The 14,252-nt window shown below is 43.8% G+C and overlaps 1 protein-coding gene across 2 annotated transcripts in view; it reads right to left on the minus strand.

Moving 5' to 3' along the window:
* Positions 1 to 14,252, minus strand: part of cica (capicua transcriptional repressor a) — a 71,465-nt gene that overhangs the window by 36,454 nt on the left and 20,759 nt on the right. For both annotated transcript variants that reach the window (XM_079570846.1, XM_079570845.1), the window contains exons 2-3: positions 10,762 to 14,168; positions 8,383 to 8,647 (exon numbers count right to left, since the gene is read on the minus strand). In XM_079570846.1, the coding sequence (XP_079426972.1) occupies positions 8,383 to 8,647; positions 10,762 to 14,007 (3,511 nt within the window). In that variant the 5' untranslated portion in view covers positions 14,008 to 14,168. The remainder of the gene's footprint in view (positions 1 to 8,382; positions 8,648 to 10,761; positions 14,169 to 14,252) is intronic.

Genomic DNA, 14,252 nt, shown 5'->3' on the forward strand with positions numbered 1-14,252 from the left:
CCAAGACCATAAAGACATTTACAAACCAATAAAATAACTTTAAAATCGATCCTGAAACACACCAATGCAGCGATTCTAAAACCGGTGTAATGTGGTCCCACCTCCTGGTCTTCATCAGGACCGTCATTCAGGACTGTCATTCATGCTTGTTTAAGCGGTCCTGCATATTTAGTCTGTCCCGCTCACAAGAGGTGAAAACCTCATATGCTGCCATGAGATAGTTAGCCATTACTTTCCTCGTTCAAGTGCTTTAAATGCACCTTTACAAAAAAACATTTCAGCACTAAAAATATCTTGTTACAAAACATGTCTGGCCAAAAGCAAACCGCTATTCTTATGAAAACAAGAAACCAGGCCTTTACTTTCACCAATCATCTAGACAAATTCGACGTTACACAACTAAAATCATATTTTGAATAGGTAGGAATTGTCGCCAGTATAACAAAAAGCCTTTGAAAACAACAAAATCCTGTATCCATGGGGGTACGTATCAAACCTGCAAATATTCTAAAATGCATGTGATTCTTGTATTTGTTTAGCAGATCGTGTTTTTGAAACATAAACCTGTTTCAGACAAGCCAGACAGCCAGGACAATACATTGTAGAAGCTTTCACAGTAAGGAAGTGAGATCGTATCGGGTCATGCGTGTGTCAGAAGCGAGGTGTGGACGTCCTTGCTGCTGCTGCTGCGACTGCTCTGGGCTCCAGAGCTAGTCCAGACATGTCGATACGCAGGTTAGTCAACACCCTTCAGCTGTCCCTCACAAAACAACTGCACAGTAATAAATATTAAACAGGCCCGAATGACTGTCACGGTGAGGAAAGCAAGCAGACAACACTTGTCAAGAGACGAGTAAACAGCACTGCTACAACTACAACTTCAATATCTCAAATCCAAGAACATGTCGGCCAGCGAGCAACCCACTATGCATTAATGCCAAGGACTTCACGCACTTTGAGCTGCCTTGTGTACGAACTGTGTTCTACAAATAAACACAGACTTAACAAATAATGAAAGATACAAGCGCCACAACTTCGCCTGATCTTCTTCCCTGTTTGAGTCGCACACTACGAATGCAGAAAAATATTATCAATTACATCACCGGATACAGAAGACAGTATTCTCATGACCCCCTTTGTTCACGATGCTAAACTTTCTGTACCAAGTGTGAAACTACAAGACCAAAAAAAGAAATCGTCTGAAGTGTGAACCCCACGTCTTCTCACTCTCAGGTTTCACAATCAGCCTTTGACAGGATTCAAACCAAAATCAGGCGAGTTATACGAATGCAAAATACACGTTGAAATCCCTGAACCGCACAGTTGCCATTGGAAACAGGCACAAAGTATATGTACGCTTGAACCCGAACACCTCGTTTTTCTCTGTGGGCAATCTCTCGCCGCTATGTTCGACGCAGCCGCCAAAACAATTTTACATCCAGTTATTTTTGTGTAAGAAACTCTGAAAGAGAAAAGCGCTGAATGACTAATCGCTCTTTCATCAACTTTCCGACGCATAAAGAATCAGAGTCAGGTTGGTCCAGTGTGGGTTCAGCGAGTACATGGAAATTATACATAATACATAAAGCAAATAAACGCTATTACAGTGCATTATATGGATGGAAGGGCGGTACACTGAAGGATGGGTCAGAAGCAGAAGACTCATTTCCAGAGAGGATAATACCTTAATGTCTTCACTTTAAAGCTTCTGTGCACAATTTCCCCTGTTTTCAAGCAGTGACACATTCATAGCATCACCATTTTTCCACGAGGACGAGTTTTCAAGCAACAAACTTTCACTGTAAGGCAAAAATAGCCCATCGTCTGTGAACAGTGCAACAGCGCTACATCCGAGTTAGATGCTTCGAAATTAGAGGCGGAAAGCGAATAAGACAATATGATGTGAGGAGACAAAACAAATGTCACTCTACAAGAAAGAAAGAAAGAAAGAAAGAAAGAAAGAAAGAAAGAAAGAAAGAAAGAAAGAAAAAAAAAACACACCCACACAATCTTGTACTTCTATCTTAGTGAGGACACTCATAGACATAATGTATTACCCAGACCCTAACTCCTAACCTTAATCCTAACCCTAATCTAAACCCAATTATAACCCTAAAACCACATCTTGACCCTCAAACAGCCCTTCAAAAATAAGTGAGGACCACCCAAAATGTTCTCAATTTTAAAAAATGTCCTCTGCTAAAAACTCAAACTGGTCCTCACAATGTCATAATTACAAGAACACACACACGCACACACATGTTTGCAATGCTATCTTAGTGAGGACACTCATGAACATAATGTACTACCCAGACCCTAATCCAGAACCCTAAGACCCTAACCCTAGCCTTAATCCTAACTCTAACCCTAATCTAAACCCAATTCTAACCCTAACCCTAAAACCACATCTTGACCCTCAAACAGCCCTTCAAATAAGTGATGACCACCTAAATTGTCCGCACTTTCCAAAAATGTCCTCACTCTGTTGGCTAAAAACTCAAACGGGTCCTCACAATGTCATAATTACAAGAACACACACACGCACACACACAAACTTCTCATCCATAGCATACTATATTTCCCTCTATGCAGCCTTTTGCCAATTCACACCAAGTACCACCTTAAGAAATATTCGACCTTCCAATTACCACTAGGCCTAGATCAAGCCCAAATCAGGACTAAATAGAGGACTAAATAGACCTCATTTCATTCATCTTTTTTCATTTGAGCAGCTGAGTTTCACAATGTTCAGCAGATGGTCAACACAACAAGAAACGAACAGACATGATGCCTGAAAGGAGTGGGCAGAAGCTTGGAGTTTATTAGCGCCTACCCCCTTTTCGTATTGACATATTTGAATAATAAATAGGTTTGCATTCAGGGTATACTACATGGGAGCTTTTTAACTATATATGTCAAATAGGAAGGATTAAATGATGTCTAGACCAGCCTTTCTCAAAGTATGGGACTTGGCAACCCCCTACTCTATTCAAAGACATTGGTCATTATTTTACAGCTAAAATTACAGATAAAATAACAATTAGTAACTAGGCTGCGCCATTGCGATTGACTGCGGAATTGCGGGAAGCGAATGCAGAAATTGCATAAACTGTTCAAATTGCATAAATTGCTTAATTTGCATAATGTAATTTGCATAAACTGGTAAAATGCATAAAATGTTATGTTGCATAAACTGTATAAACTGCATAAAGTGGTAAAATGCATGAATGGGTTAATTTGCATAAATTATGTAAATTGCATAAGCTCTTTAAAATTCATAAATCCTAAATGGCATAAACTCTTAAGTTGCATAAACGGTTTAAAATGCATAAACTGGTTAATTTGTATAAATTGTTAATATTGCATAAACTTTTATATTCCATAAACTGGTCAAACTGTTGAAAGTGCTTGATTGGCAGACGCTGCACAAATGGCTGAAAGTCCTGGAGTCTCCCCATTGGCTGGATTCCCCCATACACACTAATGCAAAAAAATCAAACTCTCGTATAAAAATGGAAAACTGCAGAAGGCCAATTTTTTCTCAAAACCCACAAGTTGCATAAGCTGAACATGCACAAAGTGAAGAAATTGCATAAAATGCAGAAAAAAGTGCAGAAAAGCATGGATGATTGACTGCGGAAAAAATCCGCAGTCAATCATCCTTTAGAGCCCCCTCTGCAGTGCCTCTGAGGCCTCCCAGCGGTCCCACTTTGGGAATCACTGGTCTTTTGGCTGGGACCCCAAAAATTGACACATAAACAACTTGGGACCCCCAGTACATAAAGCTATTCCTTCTTATGCTACTTAAAATCAAGTTAATTTGTATTTAAAGGGTTCATTTTGGACATTCACAAATTCTATGCTGTTTACACTAAAAAATCTTCAAAAAACAGTAGTATTTGTCTTTTCATTTCATCTTGAAATCATCTGGGGACCACCACCCAAGGCCTCGCGACCCCCGAGGGGTCCCGAACCCCACTTTGGGAACCATTGGTCTAGACTGTAAGTAAACCTTTTAACCTCCACCTGAACCGAGCACATTTTCTTCAGTTTGGCAATACCCAAATCTAAAAGCTTCTTAAAGGGACTAGATGCAAGTTGGTCATTTCTATGCTCTCTACTGCCACCTCAGGTCTTACAGTTTATGCAGGTTCTATATTAAGCTCGTGCATGACGGCACTTTGGACCCGAACTAACACCTTTTTGAGTGACAGTTGTGGTGAAAAGGTCTGAGATCATTCTACACATTAGGACATGGCTGGAACATGTAGGGGGAGGAAAATACTTAGTTTAAAAAAAATTAAACTCTGTATAGTCCCTTCAAAAAAAAGCGTCAAAACTGCCACGAAAATGAGAATGAACATTTTTTTAAAGAGTGACAAAAACCCAATTAAAAAACACTAAAGAGCAATAAAAAAAGTGACAAAAACCTGATTAAAAAGCACTAAAGAGCAATAAAAAAGTGCCAAACACACGACTAAAAAGCATCAAGGAAAAAAAGCAATGAAGAAAGCAACAGAAAATGACAAAAACAAGACAAACAAATTACGAAAACACAGCAACAATATGACAAAACCAGTTACGATCAGTTTTATAAGTCTTTGCTTTCAAACTGGCCTAGATGCTGTAAACTCCAGTCTAAAAGCTTTTAGATTTGGGTAAAACTGAACTGGAGAAAATGTGCTCAGTTACGGCGGGGCTTACGAGGTTAAAGCACGTCTAAACCAGAGAAAACACCCAACATGAATGCATGACTAAAGCATAAATTAAATGATATATAATTAAAATCTACTCTAAAACTGCAAGTACCGCCTGAATAAGCCAGTGCAGCACACCAAGAACCATTTGTGAACCACTGATCTAAACAATCCAAAACTGTTCACATCACACACATTTTTTGTTGTTGACAAAGCCCTTGTACACTGCAGCTACAGCAAATGTTAGGGAGGGCACGCTCGATAAACAAGATTTTGCCTCATGAACTCCTGAAGGACAACATTCACCAAACAGTCCTCGTAGTAAAAGCAGACTTGTCAAAGGACGTCCAAGTTCCCAAAAGCGTAAATGATCTTTATGTAACTTGTGCAGTGATAATAAACTCAGCAGAGGGCTCAGACTCGAGAATACAAAGCACCTCCATCTCCGGATGTTTAGGACGCAGCAGCACTATCTGTATGAGTCAAGAGCGTTAGATATGTAAATTCAGTTTGTGCAGAGGTGGAGGAGGAATCCGATTTGTCCCTACATGTACAGCTTTACTTATTTCAAAACATTACTAAGAAAGTGCAATATCACATCAATATGACAAGGGCTTTCACTGCTTGTAATGCCGCTGCAATTACGGCCGTGCCCATCACTTCTCCTTCGCCTACGGCTGATGACAAGTTTATTAAAACTGACAAATCCATTCTGACATATTGAGTTAATTATTTAAAGTTATATTTAAAATTGTCCGTGCAAAGAAGGCGGATATAAAGAACAACTGTCAGAATCAAATCGACACAAAGCAGTGCGATATCTAAAAATTGTGTTTTAAGTCAGATGAGGATGTGAGAAAGTGAGATTAGTCATTGCGAAATCTAAAAAAGTACTTACTACGGCAAATGAGAAAACAAAGAGCAGTTCTCTATAATGATGCATACATGACAAATACTAGTATGAGAGATTGGTCATTTTGATAAATTTAAAACAAGTACGGACCTGATTTTGGAAAAGTTTCAAGAAGAAATGCCAAGACATTTCCAACCATTGTTACCATGATGGAATGATAATGTAAAAAATATGACAGATTTTACTCAGAAACAACAACAAAAAAGGACTTACTATGACAAAGATGAATAATTAAGTCCAGTATGAGGATGTACAAAAACTTCCAATAGTTATAACTGTCTTTAAGGGGTGATTTAGTGATATATAAAAAGAATATGCATGACATGTGTAATGAATTGAATGAAAGTTTCTAGCAGGTTTGAACCTCTTAAACACCGCCTGAACCGAGCACAGACTTCACCCGAATCTGAAAGCGTCTCGAAAAAGGCATGAAAATAGAAACAAAAATGAGACTGAAATGAGGATGAAAATGAAACCCCAAAAAACCATCCAGAGCAAAACAGGTGATAAAAAAGCACCAAAAAATTATCAAAAAAGTGACAAAAAAGTGACAAAAATGCACCAAAAACACAACAAAAAATGACGACAACACAGTGACAACGCAAGGAAACTTTTTTAGATCCAGTTGAGAAGCTTTTAGATTTGTGAAAAGCTGAACTGGAGAAAATGTGCTTCATTAAAGCAGTGCTAAGTGACTTGTTTACCTTCATAAATCCTTTCCGTAGTCCCTCTGGGAGTAATAAAAGTGTTTTCATCTCCCCCTGGTGTCTCTGGCCAGAAAACCCATTTGCTACTTTGCTGCCACCGGGTTGGAGCCACCAATACACACTAATAGAATCATAAAGAAGAAGCTAACAGGCTAACGGGAAAGGCTAACTGCCGGCTAGCGCCACTTAAACAGTATTTACAGCCAAGTTTGAGTGAAAAAAATTATCTCCATTGTGTAATTGGATGTACAATATCCCTCTCTCCCTTTGTCTTTTCTGTCAGCGTAGTATTTACTCTCACGGACAATTAATGAGTAAAAAACTGCAACATGCTACGACACCTGCAGTGGCGCTTATGGCCTCTAGGGGCATGAGTTACTTAGTACTGCTTAAGTTGCACCTTAAGAAGTAAAAAACAACACTTTTAGAAGCTGTAATCCTGCTACTTTGGATTAAAATGAGTAAAGTTATGGCTAAATAATAATTAAATGTACAATAGTTTGATCAGGTTACAGAAGAAATAAACCACTGCCCAAACATTAGCGGATCTAACTTTATGTGGGTGAGGAATACTTAACCCTCAAAATGAATGAAAACCTATCTGTGAGCACATCTCTTAAAACAAAAGTGAAGTGGGGCTAAACGGTGTGCAGTGAATCATGTTACTCTCCCCGTGTGTGTGTGTCAGCGGCAGCAGAAGTAAAATACACAGCGTTGAGTCACGGCCGTAGTACTACATTTGTTACCGAGAGTAGGACAGAGCCTTCGCCCCAGAGACAAGCACCAGACCAGAGCTTTAGAGAGACAGAGATTTAAGCGTCTGCGGCTTCAAAAATCAAAAGTAAAGTAGACTAAAAGGTTCAACAAGCAAACAGGGCACAGCAGTTCTACAGCTATGTCAAACTACAGAGACACAGCAGGTACACGGCACAACATAGAAGAACAAATGTAATGTGATTTTATATATCTGGAGTGGTCCAGTTAAGTTTACATGTCCTTTCCTGCAGTGTACAAATCTATTTCAGTTTTCAATTCAAAGTTTCTAGTCAAAGTTCCTTCAGAGTTTGTCCATTTGTGTGGATTAAGTTGAAATGATTTGGTTTCTTTTAGTGCTTCAACTGAACTGAGAAATTAAAAAAATAAATCTCCTAAACAAGTTGAGACAATTATACAATTACTGTGGGGCAACAATTGCTTGATCAAATTGGATTTGCTAATGAGGGAAATATAAATAGGATCGGTTAACTACTGTTATTACTGCATAGGATTTTAGATTTACACAAATATTGAACTTTTATGCAAAATACTGAGATGATATAATTATTGCAATGTTGAAATAGTGCAATCCTTTAAATCAGGGGTGGGCAACGTCAGGCCCGGGGGCCAAATCCGGCCCTCCAGCACAGAACCTCTGGCCCCCAAGAAGATTTTGAGAAATATTATTGTGCAAATAAGAGATAAAATACTTGTTAAAGTTGTCTGAAAATGCTAGAAATAGTGTCAGGTTTTTAAAAATGAGTCAGAACATCCTGCTTGGTCATCTATAATGTTAAACAGGGATTCTCTACTGGTGGGTCGGGACCCAAAAGTGGGTCACAGAACCATTTTCAGTGGGTCACTAAATGTGTCTGTTAAAATGAATGTTATTGGGTTGTTTTGATCATAATTTCAGTCTTAAAGGGATATTTACTGCTTGTTTAACAAAAATGTTGTGTTGAAAATACGATATTTTATACGATATATGACACATTACAGTTTTATTTGGGTCCTTAGCTTGTCTTCCGAGGGTAAGAGTGGGTCCCAAAGCCCTGCCACTTGGGAACCCCTGATGTAAAACATTGGCATTTGCAGAAAATAGTTCTTTACTTTAGGCTACAATGTTGAGGTTCGGCCCTTGGATGTTTTGGCAGCGATACAAATGGCCCCCCACGATGCAAACTTACCTACCCCTGCTTTAAATTCACTTAATTTGTAAAATAAATTACATTGTCATCAGTCACTTCATCAGCCATGGCCTTCAGGCTTTACATAACACTGTCGTAAAGCAAGCCGATATTCCCCTTACCAGTGCCGGGTCGTCCCATGATGATCTGCTTGCGCGGGGCTGGGTGCGGGGACTCGGCTGGCAGTATCAGCGGCAGCAGGGCAGTGGGTGTGGGGTGGCAGGCCACAGGCTGAGGCAGGGCACCCCCGGAGGCGTCCTGGTGCCCTCCTTCTGGTTTGCGCTCCCTCTCTCTGCCCCCTGACCCCGAAGAACACAGGACAGAGCCAGACGAGGGGGTGGCCGCGCTGGACAGTGCAGTGGAGCCGGCAGTGGATGGAGTCAAAGACTGTGGGACAGAGCGGGACAGTCAGAACTGAAGAGGCTGCTCAAAATGTTTCCATCAACTACCGGTAACGAAAACATCTGAACTTCTAGAGACAGTTTGAAAAAGCCTCATATCATTTAAATTCACCCCCAAATGAACAGGTTCATTGGGAGATTCTCCATGAAACAGTGCAATATGATTCAATACGCAACCTGCCCAAAAAGTAACTTGCCACATAGAAAAGGTCACACGCTCTATTATTTCGTTGGACGCCTTTAGCTTTGATTACAGCACCATTCGCTGTGGCACTGTTTCAAAAAGTGTCTGAAACGTGAAAAGACCCAGCGTTGCAGTCATTTTTCGTATCTCGTATTAATGTGAAATGAAAGAGAAATAATTGAAACGTAATGAAAGGATTTTTATATTGTAAGTCCTGTGCAAGTTATTCTATTCGATTCCATTCTTTTTTTCAGCTTCTTGGCAATGCTTAAGGCAATAAATAAATTGTATTGTAATAAAAAAATAAATATATAAGAAAAGAAAAGGAAGAGATGCCAAATCGAGCGAGAAACGGCTCTGTATTTGTAGATAAACTGGATGATGTATACATAAAAACATTAGTCAGGCCCACTACTGCGATGCAAGCTGCAATTCATTGAACACATTTTATTTTATTTCAGTGTTTGGTTATTTTGATTCACAAATTCACAACTGATTAACGGTTGTGTCACTTCCCCCGGAGTAGTACAATAAGCATGCGCATTAGCCATAAGTCATTAGTTTGTCCTTGGTTTGAAGACAAAACAGCTGCTTTTAAAGACACAGATGTGTCATTCTGTGACGCCCCTACAGACATTTCTGAATGTCCTTTAAGTAAATTATCCCAATGACGCTTGCTGTCTAGTGTGTAATTTTAAAACCATAGGCTTTCACAGAAACCGGAAGGACGATATCACTGCATAGAGAGAAAAAGTTGAAAGCATAACACATGAAAAGGGCTTATGGGAAGAGGGCGAATCACACCTAATACTATATACTGTAATTTTGATTTGTACTTTTCCTGCTTTACAAATCAGTGTTCAGTTGTCAACACACACATTCTGTTTCATTAATAAAAGCAAATCATTTAAAAGGATGTAGTTGAGATGTTTCTTAGTAGTTATGTAAAGTGATCGTAAATATTTTTTGTGGGGTGGGGGGAAGGGGCACCTGTCATTGCTTTTCACAGCCAAGTTAACGTACTGAAAAACGTGGAGTCATATGTCTTATCTTATAGCGCACAGATCATGTTCGGGGAGCAGCCTGGGTGGGTTTCATTCTGAAGCGCTCTGTCATCACCAATCACGGCCTTTCTTAAGCCGCATAGGTTTGGTGCACTTTTTTCCCCCCATTATTACATGCCGCATTGTTACCGAACACAATGTTATAGAATTTAAGTGCATGCAATGAAAAGTGTTCGATGCCAATTATGTGCCTGTGCAACAAAATACTACAAGTACTACAATCATCCTCCTCTTTATTTTGTTGTAGCTTCTGTTATGGCAGTTTTGTTTGTAAAAAAGGGACAACCTCTGCACACTAATCTTGCATTGCGGCTTTAAGCTGCCAGCAATTGGTACTTATCAAATCACTTGTGCAATTTACTCTGGGATTGCTGATTCTTGTTATTTAACCATGTAAAAGCCTCAACCATATCTCCACAGCAGCAGCAGAACTATCACGTAGCCTCTTGTTCCTTTTCCTATTCACCATCACCGGCAGCATTTCAGCACCATATGATATTTTCCTTTAATGCCCTGTACCTGAGTTTTCAAAGTGAAAAAAGGGAAATGGATAGTTGTTTACAAACGTGTTCCTAACATCCTGTTAGCGTGGATGAGATTATGGGAAAGTTTCAAAACTTTCAGGGAGCAGAGAGGCTTTTTCTAGCACTGAACCTATTGATTTTAGCTTTGGCACGACTTGCGAGTTTTAGAATAGCCATACATGGTTCATGCAAAGCTAATTTCATAAAAAAAACATCTCTCTAATCTAGCACCTTCAGCTACAAGTAAGGTAATACATATATATTTAGTACTATTCTTTGAACTTTACGTCTAGGTCTCTTGTTTAAATAGTTACAGATTCTCATTTACCGAACTGGAGGTGACCAGGACCAGAGTAGACGTATTCCTCAGCATGACTGTCCCGTTTGGAGCCGCCCCGTTGATGGGTACAGGGGTGTGGAGTCCGAGGGGTGCATGTTGAGCTTGACTGTGCTCCCTGGACCTGCTCCTCTCTCTTCTACCCAGCGGCCCATCGGAGAACTTTGCCAATGGGACGTCCGGGTTGCGCACGATGACGGGGGAATCGCGGAGGGGTACAATGCGCCGTGGGGAAGGGTCTTGGGGCAGTGGAGAGGGGGGTGTGGGCGAGACGAGCATGGGCGGAGGGGTAGAAGCGGCAGAGGATGGGGGTCTGCTGGTAGCGCTTCGAGGCCTAGAGAAGGACAGCGAAGAGGGGGTTGTTGGCTGGCTTTGAGGGGACAGGACTCTGAAAGCTGGGCTCAGAGTTGGGTCACCCCCGATCCCGGCAATCCCCACCAACTGCTGATCGTGTTTGGTTTGATAATCCTGGACTGCAGGCAGTGGCGGGATGGGGTGGGAGTCCATTTTTCGTTTGCTGGGGCTCATGGGAACTGTGAAGGTAAGATTGGTCTGAAAAGTTGGGACTATCCCGGACAAGTGGCGTTCCCGCTCTGACCCCGGAGTGCTGATTTTTGTCCCGCTTAGCTGACGTTGACGACGGGGGGTTAGCGAGGCAGGGGAAGTGATTGGGCTAAAGCTTGTGGGTCGAAAGCCAAAAAGTGGAGAAGGGGATGGCGAAGGGGTGGGCGAAAACGGCGATTGGTTGGATATGGGGGAATAGGATGGCGTGCCTGAGCGTGACCCTTGTAGAGATACGAGCATGGTCGCAGCTTCGCACTCATCAAAGTCGAAACGGGACAGGTCCTGGGGCAGCAAAGATGGCAGGACCAGGCGGGGACGCGAATCTGCCCCACGACTGCTGGTCTCGCTGCTTTCCCGAGACGTCTCATCCCAATCGAACTCGGAACTGGCTCTACCACCGCTGAGTCGGAGATCAGATGGGGTAAGTGTCCCGGTACTGCTCGCCCCGCCCCTGTCCCGACCGCCGCCACTGGCCTCCATCTCCTTGGTCCGCATGGAGAGGTGTCTAGAGCAGTACCCCCGGCGTTGGGACTCCTTGGAGCACCCCTCTCTGGAGCACAGCCTCCTCCACTGTTTACCGTTGAACTTTTTCCGGATTCCTGTTGGGGTGCACACCACATCCCCCTTTTTGTACTTCTGTTGGGCGGCTGTGAGCGGTGTCCGAGAGCGAGAAGATGAAGAGGAGGTTGACCCGGAGCCAGAACCCCCTCCACCGGCTGAGGTTCCTAAGACTTTATCCATCCGGGACGCCTGCACCGTGGAGGAGGAGATTGGGGGGAGTGGTGGGAGCTGGGGTGTGGTGATGACTGCTGTGTTTGGGTCCAGGCCGAGCACGACTGAGGAGGGAGGGGGGTGTGGGTTTAGGGTAATGTGCGTCGGCGGAACCCCTATACCCCGCACCACGGACAATGGGTTGAGGTAGCCTGTTGGTGGTGGGTGCTTTGAGAGGATGTGGCGAGGATGTGGTTGAGGAAGTGTCATAGGTTTGCCCCCGGGCATCATCGGCCCCATCGGGACCATGTTGAAAATGGACACCTCTATGTCTTCCTCGGGGGTCAACGGCATATACGTCAACTGGGGAGGGTTCACGTTGTTCTCTCTTTCTCGCTCCCTGTCCCGCTCCTGTTTCCTCTCGATTTCCCATTCGCGTCCGGGTATGAGACTCAGGACAGAGGCAGGAGTGACCGGTGATGTGATGCTGTGGCCCGTTGTGGAGACTGGCACCATTCCCGGAAAGGGCATTCCTCTTCCCAAAACTGGACCCATTCTGGACGTCATCCCACAAACCTCCACGTCCAAATCTTCGCGTTCCTCTCTCTCCTTCTCTCTGACCCTTTCTTCAGCCTCTCTCCCAGCTCCTCCGGCGGGCAGGTCCAAGTCCCAGGGTGGCACCAGAAGACGGAGTGTTTGTCGGGACACCCAAACGGCCTGGGTGGCGCTGGTGTCCTCCTGATCCACAGAATGGCGTCTTCCATCTGTTAAAAGGACTCTGTATCGATGGGAAACTGCCGGGTGAGTGTCTACTTGATTCAACACGCCTTCTCTGTACCACTGCCCCTCACTGCCCTCCTTGTTCCCAAACGGGACGCACACACGAGTGCCTATTGGAATGGGATGGACTCCGGGTGGTGGCGCATCCAGGATTATCTCCACAGGTGAAGAAGGTCTGTCCCGTCTGTATGGATACCTCAGCAGAGTCTTTTCACCGTTAAGTTGTACCTCCAGACTTCCTAACTCTCCAGTGACCTTCCGGACAATGCCAGCTCGAAACACCATCCCGGAGCTTTCAGAATCCTCATACCCCCTGCCGTCCTCACCTTTCCTCCTTGGTAGTCTCGCCAGGACGCGCTGGTTCTTCAATCCTTTTGCCAGGGCGTCTGAAAGCAAGTCAGGTAGCCCAATCGGGATGCGCGTTTCGTTGACCACCTCTAGATCGGCCGAATGCTCGCTTGCCGTATCAGTAGAGGAGCATCTAGGCAGCGGACTGGGCGACACTCTGTCTTCCACCCCTCCTGGTCTTTCCCGCTCCCCTGCTAGTGATAACGTTGGCGGTCCTGGGGAGCTGTCCCGAGGCAACTCTCTGCTCGGCCTTCTGTTGTGAAAATCATCCATCAGCCTTCTGCTTTGGGATTGCGCGACTTCACTTTCTTGACTTGCTGGCGCCAGGCTCAAAGTGTTACCGCTTTGATTTTGCATAGGCGGTGGCGTGCTGGATGCGGGGTTGCTGTTCCCAGACGAAGAGCAGTGTTCGGACGTGTACTTCTTTTTCGGGACGCGGGCTTTAAACGTGGCTGTTTTCCGACTCGCCGCGTGATTCGGGCTGTTGTTAGCGCTCGGCGTACTACTATTACTGTAACTACTCCCGCCGCTGTCGCTATGGCTCCCGCCGCTCACCGCCGAACGACCCGAATTTTCATCCGAAGAGGTCAACAATTTCCCTGAATCGACGTCGGACGAGCCTTCCCTGTACTGCCCCTCCCCGTCCGAGCAGTCCCGCGCTCTGATTGGCTCCTGCAGTGAATCTGAAGTTCGATTTTGCGGCGACCCGTCTCTGTTTTCGTCCGAATCTCTTTTCTCCCCTCCGTCCGAAACGTCCCCCGCCCCGCGCCGCTTGCCCCCTTTCGCCCGGGTCGAGGGAGGGGAGCGCCGGCCTTGCTTTTTTATCGGCTTCATCTTCACAAATGCAGTTTATGCTTTATCCCAGAGATCTTCTTTTGCTCTGCCTTGTTGCTTCTTGCTTCTTTAGTTCCCTCCTCTATCGGCGTCTCTCTCGCTCATCCTGTCTCTTCTGCAGCTTGCGACTCCGGCACTTGCCCACCTTTATTCCGCAGACTCTGAAAGAAACAGAGAGGAAAGAAAAGAGAGTGTGGGTTACTCATGCGGTAAATACAATCAGACATTCACAAAGCCTATTCAAA

Source organism: Gobius niger (assembly GCF_951799975.1).
Source record: "Gobius niger genome assembly, chromosome: 14".
NCBI classification, from domain to species: Eukaryota; Metazoa; Chordata; class Actinopteri; order Gobiiformes; family Gobiidae; genus Gobius; species Gobius niger.